This window comes from Chaetodon auriga, chromosome 3 (genome assembly GCF_051107435.1).
Source record: "Chaetodon auriga isolate fChaAug3 chromosome 3, fChaAug3.hap1, whole genome shotgun sequence".
Taxonomy (NCBI): Eukaryota; Metazoa; Chordata; class Actinopteri; order Chaetodontiformes; family Chaetodontidae; genus Chaetodon; species Chaetodon auriga.
Genome location: NC_135076.1, coordinates 16,313,359 through 16,328,289, shown reverse-complemented (window position 1 = coordinate 16,328,289; position 14,931 = coordinate 16,313,359). Strand labels below are relative to the sequence as shown.

The following is a 14,931-nucleotide window of genomic DNA, read 5'->3' as shown; positions in this document are numbered from 1 at the left end:
CGTACATCTATCCTTCCTCTCATGTCAACAACCAGGAATGTCTCTCTAAGACGTTTGGCACAGACGTGCATTGTACGCTGCTATCCAGCCTCAGATTGACAAGCTCTTGATAACACAGCTGTTGGTCTCTGGCCAGTATGACCAGTTGTTGAACCAGGCTTATATAAAGCGCTAAAGTATCTGTGTTTAGTAGCTATTTTGCAAAAGTTTGGTGCAGTGCTAAAACTGTAAGTCTGACACAGTGTTTGCACTCCACCATTTAAACATCCACCAAATGTCTAACTTAAAAGCTGTGGATAACATGTAGACGTTGATTATCGGATGTTAGCGATGTTGCTCGAACACTAAAGTTTAATTGGATGATAAACAATCTGCAGGTGATGGGACTGTTTCTGGATATCCCCCAGACTCTTAAGGACTGAGGAAACAAGGAAACAGAGCTGTGTGTTTGTGATGACAAGCGATCAAGAGGCGATAATGGAAGTGGTGATAAAGAAATAAAACTACGAAAGCGAATGTGAAGCCATGTTTCATTCTCCTCGGGGAGCGAGAGAGAGAGAAAGTGTGGGAAAATAGGAAAGAGAAGGAGGTGTGTGATGGGAGGGGAACTTCAGCGAGGCTTCTGTTCACATGTTTCCAGCACAGTGTGGCCACCAGGGACCCATTCCCACTGATCCTCCTGTCACTCACACACACACACACACACACACACACACACACACAAAGACCTGACATCGGATGCTGCTTAGGATGAGGTAATAGGAAAACCACATACTCCCTCTCTGTCATAGGTGAAAACATGCAAACTTAAGTTTGAAATTTTCTCATGTCATGACCACACAGCCGTCGGAGGTTAGTCTAACCCTCCTGTTGATTTATTGTCGTCTAGTTGATCGATGGAGATTTTGGATCTTGTTTATAAAACAGTTGTGTGGCGAAGAGAGGGAAAACACTGTGAAGTGTGTTTCCTCTATGCTGTCATGAAAGTAATTTGGAAAGGCCTCTATCAAAATTGTCCGATCATACTAAACAAGCGTGTATCTATTCATCAAGTGCCCAAAATTGCTGTTACAGGTCGCTGGCGTAGAAGAATAACAAATCTGAAGAGAACATCCAGACTGTAATGCCTGAGTTTGTGTGTTTGTGTGTGTAAAGTTTGAGGATGTGCGGATGTATGTTGTGGAATTCATGTATGTAGTTATCAGGTTTGATGTATTCTGTCCGGTTTTATGTATTTGTGTCCTCTGAGGTTGTACGGAAGGTGGAAACAGTTTTCTTTGCAGGAGGACAAATAAATCCAAATCTCTTTATTTAAAATATGATGACAGTTAATGTAGTGTACAAATTTGTTGTATGCTGGCATTCTTGAGTGTTGAGAAGAAGACAAACTGGTTTATGAAATCTCTAGTGTTGTAATGTTACCTTTACCAGGTACTTTTTGAGGCACAGCTACTGCTTTGTCTGTCTTTTAAAGTAAAACGCCTGCTGTCCAGTGACTCCAGCCTGTGGGCCTGAACAGGCCTTTGCTGGAGGAATTCAAAGGAATTCCAGGTGCGTTTGCCGTCTCTTTAGTGTCATACGGACATGATGATGTGTGGGGTCCAGAGCAGCTGGAGACATATATTTACCTTAGGGCAGCAAAAGGAAGAGCAGAGCTGACCCTTCTTATCTCTCTCTGTCATCTTGTTTGATTGGCTGGTTTGGTGTCAGCGCCGTGTCAAGAAGGGACTGTGAGAAGGTGATTAAAAACCGATCCTTTCCATTTAGGACCTGATATCAACAGGGCTGAATGAATGCATGCATTTTCAAACTCGAGTGTGTCTGTGCTGTGTGCTCAGTCTGGAGTTCAGCATTGGTTAACTTGGTCCACACACCTGTGACTGATCCAGTGGAGGGGAGTTTTTCCTGAGGGATTATGACAGGAACATAGCTTAAACCAGACCTGTCAGCCCTCCATCCCCAGGCCCATGTGGCTACTCAGGATTGATTGCCACTTAGCCTCAGCACAGGGCTCCATTTGACTCAAAAAGGTGAGTCTTGGAAAACTTCAGACCCCTGACTTTCTGCGATTTACACCGCACAAGTAAAGTCACTGTGTACTACTAGTCTGTATCTCAGCATCATTTAACAAATACAGTTGTAGTGCTTCCGCAGTTAAACCCATCAGGCCAAGAGCCAAGTCTTCATCTTAATAACCCCCTGCACTAAAATCTTCCAAAATATCTGGCCCTTCAAAGGCATAAGCAATGCTCGTCAATAAACGCTGCACCACATAAGCCAACAAAAGTGGTCACCTGGCTCTTTCAAAGGATTTTCCCCTGCACTTAGCTGTTTTTGTTTAGTCTGCCCTCTGGCTGACCCCAGCGCTGACCTGTTCAGATCTTCGTGTGTCTTTCCACAGGTTGGTCGGCTCTCTCCCAGGCATCTGTTTTCTAGATAAGAGCCGTGAGTGCGAGGGCTGATTCATTGCCCTGTCACAGACATGGCGTTTGGGCCGTCGACATCCCCGCTCTCCCTCGGCCCATGTCTCCCATGGTCCAGTTTTTATAGCATGACAATCCAGATTTAGTGACAAATCAAGCAGCATGCTGAGGAAAACGGCCTCTCTGTTTGTTACATTAAGAGATCGGCTTTCAAAGAAGGAAACGGCAGAGCCTTTAAACGTTCAGTGTCCCCACCTACACTGCGACCCTGGCAGTCATGACATAAAAAAAGTTTCCTCATGAAAGATGACAGGTTGGGACAGGAACCAAACCCTCCGCCCCACTCTCTCCAGTGAGCTGCTGCTCGGTTGTCAGGAGAGCATTTTAAGAGCAGCACGCTGAAGCAGCCTCGGCCTTGGCACCAGACCTCATCTGCTGAAATCTTTCTGTTGCCACTTCTTCATAGCAGCCACCCTTCCTTTACAGAGGAGTGGCCATCTCCCATTGTAAGAGGATTAGTTTTTTTTTTTCTCACTGTAAGTTGCAGGCCTCCCTGTCCTCTCTGTCCTTTCCCTCTCATCTTTTTCTCTCCTCTGTTCTCCCTCTCCTCTGTGTTGGCTACTTGTCCAGCAGGGCCACGCAGTTTCACAGTCTAATTACAGGTCAATTAAAGGCTTTGTGGCTCAGCCCTCCTTCTGCCAGTGCTTTGGCTGTAGCAGGCTTAGGGGACTCTACAGAGTGAGAGTGAATGAGATATCATTTCATGTGGAGATCAGCCGAGAGAAGGCCTTGAAAGAGGGGATTGGGCTCTCCTCTCTTCCTCTCTCTCTCTCCCTCCCTCCCTCCCTCCCTCCCTCCTTCCCTCAATGGGCGAGAGTCCCTCCACCCTCGCCAACCCACACAGCACCCAGCATTTTAAAGAAGGGGCCTCTGGGATAGAGGCCAGAGGATTATGGGAATATTCATGACCAGATAAAGGGGTGAGCAGTTGAATGACTGTGTTTTGGGGCTCATCTCTTAGGTAAACAGGGGCCTAAATGGAGTTTTAGATCGCTACTCCCACTGCTGCTCAGTGAGGAACAGGCAATGGTGACTCTGTCCACTGTTTTTTTTGTTGCATTTCCACAGGACGGTGAAAAGAAAGGCTTGTTGTGGCCTTTTCTTCCTCTTACGGCTGTCTTTTGGTGGCAAACAGATGGTGCTGGGGGGAATAAATATCTGTTTCTCACAGTTTTTATCCACAGAATATTGGCTTTTCTGAAAGGCGCCATTGACAATCACCGGTGGCCTCCTGGGCTCCGAAAAGCTGCTGAGGGCTCATTTTTATGTCATTAGCATCTCGCTGTCAGGGGGCTAGTTGATGGGTTTGCCGCCTTCTCTCCAAAATGTTGCGGTGGAGCTAATTGCGCAGGTAGCCAAGCACAGGTAAAACTCAAATTTATTGGTGGCTGGTCATTTTCTCAGCATTGTGACACACACAGAGGACTTTGTGGTCCACGTCCTGCTGTGTTGCCGTCAGATTGGCCTCATTCAAATGAAGGGAGAAGCGTTTTTTCACACAGTGCCAAAGTGAGCCTGACTGAGGCCCATGGTTGTGCAGAGTGTGATGTTGTGAGGCAAATGTGTGACTGTGTGTGTGTGTGTGTGTGTGTGTGTGTGTGTGTGTGTGTGTGAGTGAGATTTTGGGCTGTAGAAAAATGTCAGTACAACCACATTTCTGTTCAGCGCTTTCTTCCACTGAAGCTCTGGATCAATGATGAGTTTCAGTTACCTCAGCAGCAGGTGTTGGAAGAAAAGTGATTTTCAGCCTCCAAGCTTTGCCCTCCAATCTGAGGAATCAAACCTGTGTCTTTTCTTATCACAAGCCCTCTAATCTAACCGCTAGACCACTGTAGCCCCTGGTGATTTAGCAGAGCCTGTTGTTTCTGCCCGACAGTTGATCTTTAATGGTTGACCCGGTCTGGATCTGAAACACCCGGACTCCATAGAGCACCTTATCATCGGCCACATCTAAACCCAGTTCGATGCTTTGAAGCTTGAGCCAGGGGAATTCCAATGTTTTGATGAGATGACAGTCAGTGCCCTCCTTTCCTCACACCAACCAAAACTCCACCCCCTTGTACCTCACGTCTTTTTTTTTTTCTTCAGGTCAGACAGATGTTGGTAATCCTGCTCTGATTGGCTTGGATTGAGTTATGTTGTCCTGTGGTCAGGGCACACAGCCCACGCGGCTGAGCTCTGTCAGTTGCCTTTGAGCCGTGCCCTGCGGTGCGCTGTGTGTTGGAGTGGCGTACCGCAGGGTTATGTTTCATTCAACCCAACACCTGCTGCAGTCACTTGTCAGCATGCCCCTCGACAGGCCCCCTTAATGCCTCCATTAGGTGTTGTAATCTCCACCTAACGCCCTGCCATTTTGCCTGAGTGTGTTAACAGAGTATCAAAGGCCTTTTTTTTCTCCCCACCTGCCAGCAGTCAGTGTGTAGGAAGGTGAAAAGAGGTGGAGGTGGCATGACTGTACAGCTCTTGCTGGTTTTCAGGACATTAGGGTGGTTGGGTCTGTGTGTCTTTCTGACTGTCAGTTAATTTTTTTTCAGTTCTGTGTGTGTGTGTGTGTGTGTGTGTGTGTGTGTGTGTGTGTTATCCAGCACGTCTCAGCTCTGCTAGTGTTTCAAGACGTGTGTTGGGGTGTGCCTGCGTCTCTCACGACCCTGTGCTTTTCATCCGTCAGGAAAAGGATACCTCAGCAGCCGTGCTCCCATCAAAAGGGGGCTGCACACAAGCCCCTGAGTACGATATTTAGTTTCACTCCAAAGCACGCACATAGTTATCACCTTTGTGTCGACCTGAAATGGACACTTGGGGCACTGGTGCTCCGAGGTCCAAAACCACAATGATTTATCTCCCTGAAAACGCACAAGTCTTTTTAAACCTGTGTTTTCATTGGGCCCCCTCGTTGGAAAACAATCCACAATAGGTCTCCTATGGATCTCGTGTGGCTGATTGATCAAGATGGAGCAGTGCTAGTTTGTCCTCCAGAGCCGGTGTTTGAGTTTGTGCTTGGGGGAGATCCAGACAGATTAGTGAGGGTGACAGGGAAGCTGGAGAGCCAGCCAGGCCTGGAGGTGCAGCTGGCATTGCGAGCCACAGCTTCCTTTTCTCTGTGTTGGCCCACAGACTTCCTTCAGCCACTGTTTAATCAGCGATTAAGACTGCTTTAGATGGCTCGCTCATCTCGTGTGACAGTACATGTTGGGTGGAAGGATTGCTCTTCTTATGCAGTCTCTGGACAATAGGAGTGTAATCATGAAGAGAGGTGACTGACTGTTTTTCCAGTAGATCCCCCCCCCCCCCCCCCCCCCCCCCCCCCCTTTCATGTGAAATGTTGTTGTTATGGTATCTCCTTCTGTCCATTAGCAACGTGCCCGTGAGGTACACGCCATGAAAAGGGGAGGGCGAGGGCTTTGATGTGGTCTGTGCTAACTGGGAAAGGGTACACAAGCCTTCACCATCAGATGTGTGGAGGTCTGCCTTGAGGTTTGGCTGTCACTGTCAGAGGGGACCATCTGGTGTTTTGGTGAAAAATATGAGGGAATTTCCACCTGCACAAATACGCAGTAGGGATGGGAATATTGTTTTATTGTTCCTCTGCTTAAAGAGCAGATTTATGACCTGCTACCCATCCCGCTGTTGTCTGCTGCTGTCATTTAGCACTTACTGTGTTTTAGCAACTTGCTCAACCAGAAATAAATCATTGGAAATGTTTACAGCTACAGCTAATAGTTACTGTGTATAACAGTCACTTGAATCCGACAGTTATTTTCTTGATGTTTGATTAATCATTTGCTCTCTATCACGCCAAAGAAGTGTTTCCACGAGCCTTATTTGTTGTCTTCAGACATCTTGCATTTTCAGACCAACAGCCCAAACCTAAGGACATACACCTGACCAGGGAAAAAAAGCCCATTGCAGTTTCCCAGAGGCCAAGTTGACCAAAAGATAATGGCTTTATTGTGATTTAAAACACAAAAATGAACATATCCTCACATTTGAGAAGCTGGAACCACAACATGTTTGGCTTTTCTGTTTGAAAACTTACTTGAACAGTGACTCATTTACCAAAGTAGTTGCTGATTAATTTTCAGTCCATTAAAGAACTAATTGTTTCACCTCTACAGGTAACTATCAAAGGAGACAAGCAGCAAATCTTCACATTTATAAAGCTGGAATAAGTGTATATCTAATCTTTTTTTTAATGACTTTAACATGTAATGAAGTATCAAAATTGTTGCCAATTTCCTGTTGGTCAACTAATCCATTAATTAACGTTGTTTTCAGTGTTTTTGTGTTTGCTTTGTGTCAGTATTATGTCTATTTATCAACTAACAAATCGACTTTGTGTGCTTTCTGCAGAGAAAGTTCGTGAGATCCAGGAGAAACTTGAAGCCTTCATAGAAGCTCTTCACAAGGAAAAATAAGAGAACAGGTATTTCTCTCTCTGCTCTATATTTAAACTTAACAGTCACCTGCAGTTGGTGTTGGATTGTGACCTGAGCAATTGTTAAATAATCGTAAAATGAACACAGGCAGTGGGAAAATGCTCACAGCACACTGTAAGTTTATCTGATCTGCTCTTCCTTCTTCCCTTTCCTTTACAGAACTATTGACAGTAAATTAATGGATCACAACAGAGAAATGCACTGAACAATGACAACTAAATCTGTAAATGACCGTCATCACCCCCCGGCCCTGCTCCACCACTCATCTGATTTGAATACCCACCGCTTGGCTTCCTGTTCCCCTCTGATGCCGATGGACAGACAGACCTGAACAGAAGAATAAGATGGAGTTTTCAAGCTTTCTCCTCCAGTTTCCTGTTTTTTTTTGTTTGTTTTCTTGCAAACTGTCCTGGGACTTCTGCACAGGAGCCGGAACACCACCACATCAGGAGGAAGTTGAGAAGCTTGCACAGTGTTGTCAGACATCTGACCTCTCATTTTCAATAAATGAGGAGTGTGTACATGTTCATCTCGCCAGTTTTTTTGTTTTTTTTTCTGCTGCTGTGTATATGTGATTATCAGAGTGTGTGTCTTCAGTCATCTCTGTACCAAGAAACACCACTGGCACTATTCCTCATGGGTGAAATAGTCTAGAATTGTATACCTTTATCTCACCTGGTGCCACTAAAATACGTCATGATACCTGCCTGGTAGATAACAAGTTCCTTTTCGTTGCACTTAGGATCCCAAGCACTTAGGTTTTCTGTCCAAGCTGCAGCTGTACTCTACATTTACTCAACATCTAGCCCTAAAAGAGACATTTCAACTTAAGTCCATGAGAATAGAAAGTAACTAACTGGATCAATATGCAGCTTCCCTCCCATCAGCACTCTTCAATGTAACACCACTCATCAACAGGGTACGATCAGCTGAAGGTGTTGGAAACAATATTCTTTATACAGGTATTTCATATTATATTGATAGAATGGGCTTTATTTTACAACAATCTGTTTATATTTCTGCCAAATGCACACGACCTACCTTTTGTTTCTGTCTTGGTGTGTGTGTGATGTTTGCACTTCCATCATTGTACATTAACGTTTCATCTGTTCTCTCCCCATGTTGCAACTGACAGATAATAATACGACGTCCAAAAGAGTAGTAGATTGAAAATGTCACTGAACATAAATTCAGTTTGAAGTGCTGCAGCTTTCTAACTGACTATGTGACCATGTGAATTCATCATCGCTCAGTAGCCACATCGCATCATCAGTTAGAAATGTTTGCCATAATAACGGTTTAAAAAAACGTTATCAACTAGTTTAGAGCGGCTTTTCATTTGAGTTTGAAAATCTATGACGCTATCTGTCACGTCTCATTTGTGAACCTGGATTTTAGTCTTTCCCAGTGTACTATCCACTCCAGCTTGACCAGTTGCTCCAGTAACACATGGGGAGGTGGGTCTTCTTGGTGCATTTCCACTCTGCACCAGGTTTGATGTCCTTTGTCTTTCTGGTAGGTCAGTTATGTTTATGTTTATGCACACAGCACAGGTGTACTCGTCCACTTCTGCCTGCAGCTGAATGGTTGTTAAATCTTATGCCTCTGGCTGCTTCAGGGATGAGATCAAACACTCAAAAGTGTTGCTTTTTGTAAATGGGAACAGGAATTGTCCTCAAAGTTAAGAGAAAAGGAAAATATCAAACATGCTGGGGGATAATTTTAAACAGAAAATTTATGCTTTCGTCAACTCACTGATTCTTCTAGAAGTCTCTGTCCAGGGTTGGATGTTTCCACACTGCTCCCGATCTTGTGCTTCTTCCTCGTTCTCGTCTTTAATCACTGATCTCACATCTACTCTGTTTGCACCTCCATCATTTGAACTCTTTCCATCACCCATGTAGGCATCCACTCACTCTTCCTAGCTAGAAAAACAGTCTGTTTGGCTGAAAGAGGGGTGAGAAACTGTTAGTCCTATGTGTATATGGCTATAAATATATAATATGCCGTGCATTCTGTACAGGTAAAGTTAATGGGATGTCGTGGAGATGCCATCATGTACAGCACGTGTGCAGAGTGAGCCACTTGTGTAACAGAAAATCGGTGAGTTGGTTCATAAAAATGTTTTATGTTGTAGAAAGTAATGTTTGCATGGTGTACCCCATCAGATGTGCTTTATTTATTAAATTTGTGTTTAAGAGAAAAAAAAGTGAAAATAAAATTGACAGAAATAAAAATGACCTTTTCTATGACGTGTGCAGCTTGTCCAGTCGCAGTCAGTGTTAAACCTGTTTGAAGTCACCTTCAGCTGAGTGCGTCATCATCCAGCTGAATATTAGCTTTTTTTGGCTGTTGCATTGAACAAAGTGCATTTACCTAAAGCTTTAGCAAATGAGAAACTCAACTAGAGGGAAGAAGGGCCCATTTAGTAACACTTGGGGAGCTTCAGCAGGTGGAGTTTCAGGACTTCTTATCAATGTCAGTTAAAACGTTAAGGTTCAGAGATCATTCTTGACCTTGAAAGCAGTGGACAAAACAATCATTGTCTCCAACTTTTGTGCCAACATGGACATCAAGTCCTTAACAGGCTGAGGAAAAATTGAAAATTTGAAGATCCACATTTCCATGACAGCTGCTAAATGGACACTGAAAGATGAAGGGTCTTCAGTTATGCTAGCTGCCCCCTGAGGCTGCGCTTTGAGCTAAATGCTAACATCAGCATGCTAACATGTTCTGCTAAGCATGCTGATGTCTGCCATGTTCACCATCTTGTGTCAGCATGCCAACAATTGCTAATTAGCACTAAACAGAAGATGATGAAAGAGCAAAACTTCATTCCAGTCTTTTTAATAGTTGAAATATTTCACTTAAATAAAAACCTGGCACAGTAAAGGTAATCAGCTTTGATGCATGGTTTCACTTTCATCCTTGGGGAGTTGTTTTGCACGTACGTGTGTTTCCATTACATGGGCCGCTGTTATCCTACAGCTGGTTGCTTCGGGATGCAGTGACCTGTGTGCTGATGTGATGAGGCCTCTGCCCCAGGTCTGAGCAAACCCTCAGAGTATTTAACTCTGCAGGCTGTTATCTCAACCCAGAGCAGGCTTAAGACATGTTGCAGCCTGAGGCAGCAGCTAGGGAGAGGCAGGAAGGCAGGCAGCTGAGGGCCTGAATGATTAATAAGTCAGAGTCCAGAGGTCCTCCACTCCTGGGCATCCTCTCTTCTTTCACAAGAGCCTGTTTGTTAACGTCATCTCCACATTGCTCAGAGGGCAGCACAGTGGGGAGGGATGGATGTAGGAGGGGGCAGGCCTCATTCTCACTACCATCACCTGAGGCTTTACACATGGAGATAACTGCCTCATGTCAACTTTCTGTTTTCTGTCTGCTATTATATTCCCCTGTTTTCTGAAAAACAAGGGAAAAGGAGTGAAAAAAGCCTAATGACTTTGTAGCAGCCGTGAAAAGAAAGGGGGAAAAGTCAACCTCCAGCTGAAGGCCTTTGTGCTATCAGATAGCCACGTTCTGGGAGGAGGGAGGCCGGCAGGGACACACTATACACCATTAGCATCTGCAAAGGCCGTCACGTTGACTAATAGCCAGAGCCACAACGGCACAGTGATTCAGTTTGTGTTTTCCCTCAATCCCCTTTATGCTGGTGACACAAAAGCAGCCGGGCCAGACCTTTCAAATATGCCACAGCAGCGGACGTGCACAAAGCTCCATTTCTAGTCTTTCTTAGGAAAAAGAAAGGGCCGATCTTGTTTCTTCTGGGTTTTTTTTAATCCCCCACCTCATCACGCAGACACATTCTGGGTCTTTTGGCAGGGGGTGTGGCGGGTCGGTATATGATGAAAACGCTGAATAAGTCTTAGAAAAGGGCAATAAATTGTGGGGATGGGCGTTTTTTGGCAGTAGCGGCAGTGTTAGCATTTGTTTGCCTTCTTGTTGGCCGTGCCGGCTTTGTTCTCGTCTTTCTGTTCCCTCTGTCATCGAGCTGTCGGCGGAGGTTGTGGGAGAGGCAGAGATTCTGGCAACCAGATTAATGTACACGGCAACTGATGGGATCCTGGCTCAAACTGGCCGTTTGGAACAGCACAGCTGCTTTGAAGCATCCTCAGGTGGACGTTCACCAAAACTCACGGGGCATTAAAAGTCCATTTTAAAGATTGTTGAATCTCTCAAGGGTCTCCTGTCATAAAGCTAACAAGGACATCTACAAGCCCACAAAGGGTGAAGATTTATTCCGTAACATTATATAAAAGGGAAGGTGGAGTGACGTGCTAGTGTTTGGAAAATCTGAATGTACTGAGCTCTAAAAGTAGATCCAATGTAGCCTTCGCTCTGTTTGTGCACAAATTATCTGTAAATTTTGAATTTGATGGAAATTAGTGATTGAAGTCCAAAAAAAATATGTTCTCAATCAGCTGCTTGCTCTGGGCAAGTTCATACTCATTGGGTTACTTCACATGAGAGACTTTTTGTATTTGATGTTTCCTCTGAGCTCCTCGCGCAGATTTGAAGCTGGATGATGTGTTTCTCTGCACCAATCAGTTTAACTGTATTTGAATCAAAAACGTGAGACATGCTGAAGCACACTTGAATCATTTTTGACTGTTTTCGTGCATAACAAATCATCTCTAACTTTCATTTTAAGTGTTGCATATTTAGTCATGAGTGTTGAATGATATAGAAAAATAAACTTAAAGGCTGATTTGGTTGGAACTGTTTTCATTTCTTTAATAACAAAAATAACATTTTGATATTTTGATGACTAGGATTATGTCATGACTTTGATGTCGCTCGCTTTTGCCAAAAGAATGAACCTTATTTGAACAATACTTGTTCCCCTGCTTTCCTTTCTAGTTATTACTTTGCTTGCATGAATACCCATGTTGCCATTTTCTTATTTTTGGTGTGCAACGACCACTGCAGCACCAGTTTCTTTTTATATTTGACAGTGGAAAAAAAAGGAGCACTTGATCCCAGAATGGCCCAGTTTGGAACACTGACCAAATATGGAGGGTACTCTTAGTACACAAGAGACACTGCATGATATCTGAGGAGACACTATAACACATAAGAGACACTGATTTGGCCTCTGAGAGTCACTTATCAGCACTTCAGTCAACAAGTGCAGATAAATACAGTGGATGTAAATCTAACTCTTTGCGCCCCGGGAGACAAACTGCCACTGTTGAGTCATCACTGATGAATCTTATCAGAGGCTTGTTGAAGCAACAGGCTTCCTTCTCCGTTTCAGCCAACAAAACCCTCTACTGTCCCCGGGGCCCGCTGCTTTCTGCCCCGCAGAGAATAGCGTCACAATTGGCCTTTGTGTTCATTATGTCGGAGGCATCTTCCCATTGCGCTGTGGGGTCCATTCCAATGCTGAATTAGGCCCATGGGGATTTTAGCCAAGTCACAAAGGTCAGTGACCCTTCTTGTCACAAACCCAACACACACACACACACACACACACATATATATAGAGAGCCCTGTTCTTATTCTGTGTGAGCTATAAATTATGGCAGCACTCAGTGTTTAAATGTTAGGAATTGAAGGAGGCTCGACCGTGTGAATCCTGTGGTGGTCCTGTATCTATGTGTGTGTGTGTTTTCACGGGGGTGGCCGGGCACAGGACCACTGCATGTTCTCACCATTCAAGTCTGACGTCCTCCCTGAAAGAATCCATAAAATGACTTCATCGTCTCACAGCACGGGACGTCATAAATGAATCAGCCCATTGTGGAGGGGAACGACCTCCATTAATAAATCCCTGATGGTGGATCTATATTTTCCTACTAATCCCCTAAGGTTCAGGGTGTCCCCTCAGACATGGGGTCACACCCCACACAACCCAAAAAAACAAAAACAAGAGCTGGACTGTCATCACTGCACTGCTTAAAATGCACCCTCACATCCCAATCATTGTTTGGCAATCAGTGGGAACGGCTAAAACCTGCATGAAGGAGCTCTTTTTCCCTACCTGCGCCACTAAATTTGACCCCATTATACATTATGTCTTCTAGATATTAGACTTATATTTTTTAATGTATGAAGAAAGAATCCCACACACTATCTGCAGGTTACATTGCATTTTAATGACAAAACAGATGATAGTTCAGTCGGCTGAGGATCTTCCTGAAGTACAAATATTTTCTGCTTCCACCACAGCGAGTGTGCATGATCCTTTCTGTACCATTTGGTCCATTCAGCAGCTAATGCTAGCTGTACAGAAATCACAGTTGGCTAAAGCTAATGTTAGTTAGCCAGCCAACCTGTCTATAATACTACAAGCCTGCTGTACTACTACTGCTACTACTACTGAAAAGTATTTGGAGACAGTAGATGGTGATGCTGGTGAACGGGATGGTGTGTGGGCAAAAACACAACTGGAATAAATGCACTTGATGTTTGGGTGTGAAGCATTCTTAATGAAGTACATTTAATTTAGCATCATGACTGTCATTAATTCAAATGTGCATTTATCATATTTCTTTTCTCTTGTCTTTATTTGCATCAGAAGTAGCAGAAAGTAATCAGGTTACAGTTTAATATTGTGATACTTGATTACTGACTACATATTTTAACAGGTAATAATTGTATTAGCATATATTTTTGAAGTAACCCTCCCAACCCTGATTATGCTTCTGTAAAATACCCTTATGTCATCAAAAATGCTGTTCGAAACAAGCAAGGAAGTTTTACTAAAACATGCATTTTTTCTCATACTGGTTATATCCCACAAACATGAGATATCAAAAAAGAATCGAGTCTGCAGAGTAAATCAGAAAGACTGTGACGCTTACAGGAGTTCACTTTAAGGCCTCCCCAAGATGATAGGTAAAGTGTGGCTGAATCAGTGGGCAAAGAAAAAGAAAGCGTGTGTGTGTGTGTGTGTGTGTGTGTGTGTGTGTGTGTGTGTGTGTGTGTGTGTCTGTCAGTAACAAGAGAGGGGTGGGAACTTTCCTCAGCAGAATGCAGTTATGCAAAGTTGCCATGGAAAAAGTGATCGTCGCACAAACTGTTTCTTAATCGAGTGGAGGTCTTAGTGAGAGGGAGGGACTTGGAGCTTTTAGCACAAGAAGCGGCTCTGGGTTTGCATGGACTTAGTGGGATTATGTGAGCATTCATGGCAGCCAGTGAGGCCAGCAGGTGAGGCCTTGGCTCAGCTGCCTTAGCCTTTAGGTAAACACAGCGAAGGGTTGCCAGATCCTGGCTGTGTTGCCAGGCTGAAATTGTATCTGTCCACACTACTTACGTCAGTCAGGCTGATCTGCCTCATCCTGCAGGGTGGCGCTGACGGGGGGCTGCACTTGTTGCCGTATGGGGGACGCTGAGGACCAGCTTTCATCGTCTAAGTGCCACAGCGAGGCCGGACCAAAAACGGTCTGGTGACATTACTTGACTGGCCATCAATAGTATCTTAGCAGGCGCTAAAACCAAAAGCAAACACAGAGTGAGGCTGAGTGTGAATGTTTGAGCCGACGCTCTGTAGCGTCGTGTGGTAGAGCAGAGCAGAAATGACAACAGGCCTGGTAAAGTGATCAAGTCTGTGAGCTTTTGTCTCTTTTCAGGAAATCCTGATCTGATTTTCACTGAGCTTATACTTTTAATTAGATTTGCATTTTCTAACGAGCCTGTTTTACATGTGTTCTTGGAGTTAAACGGTAAAACAGGCTTATCTGAATGAATAGTTCAGTGTTTTCACAGAATACCTCGATTTCAACCTGCCTGACATCACGTCGGATTAAGACCAGGGAATTGCCACGTTACATTTTCAGTGTTGTCAGGAATTCTTGCGCATTTGCTCGACACACAAAAAAAGGTTCTTTTTCACATGGCCTTCGCACAAATAGGAGTTCAAAAATAAGATTTAAGAAGATGTTGAGCTGAATGAAGAACAGCTCAGAGAGGGTGAAGTCTGGGAAAGTGAAGACAATACACGTTGTCCAGAGAACATCTTGTTTGATTTACTGATGAACATGTAACACACACGGCGGAGTGAG

The 14,931-nt window shown here is 44.3% G+C and overlaps 1 protein-coding gene across 4 annotated transcripts in view; it reads left to right on the top strand.

Annotated features, from left to right (window-relative positions):
• The window catches only part of opa1 (OPA1 mitochondrial dynamin like GTPase), a 37,287-nt gene extending 28,128 nt beyond the window's left edge, over positions 1 to 9,159 (top strand). For all 4 annotated transcript variants that reach the window (XM_076725793.1, XM_076725791.1, XM_076725792.1 and 1 more), the window contains 2 exons: positions 6,834 to 6,906; positions 7,079 to 9,159. In XM_076725793.1, the coding sequence (XP_076581908.1) occupies positions 6,834 to 6,898 (65 nt within the window). In that variant the 3' untranslated portion in view covers positions 6,899 to 6,906; positions 7,079 to 9,159. The remainder of the gene's footprint in view (positions 1 to 6,833; positions 6,907 to 7,078) is intronic.
• Positions 9,160 to 14,931: the final 5,772 nt, after the last annotated feature.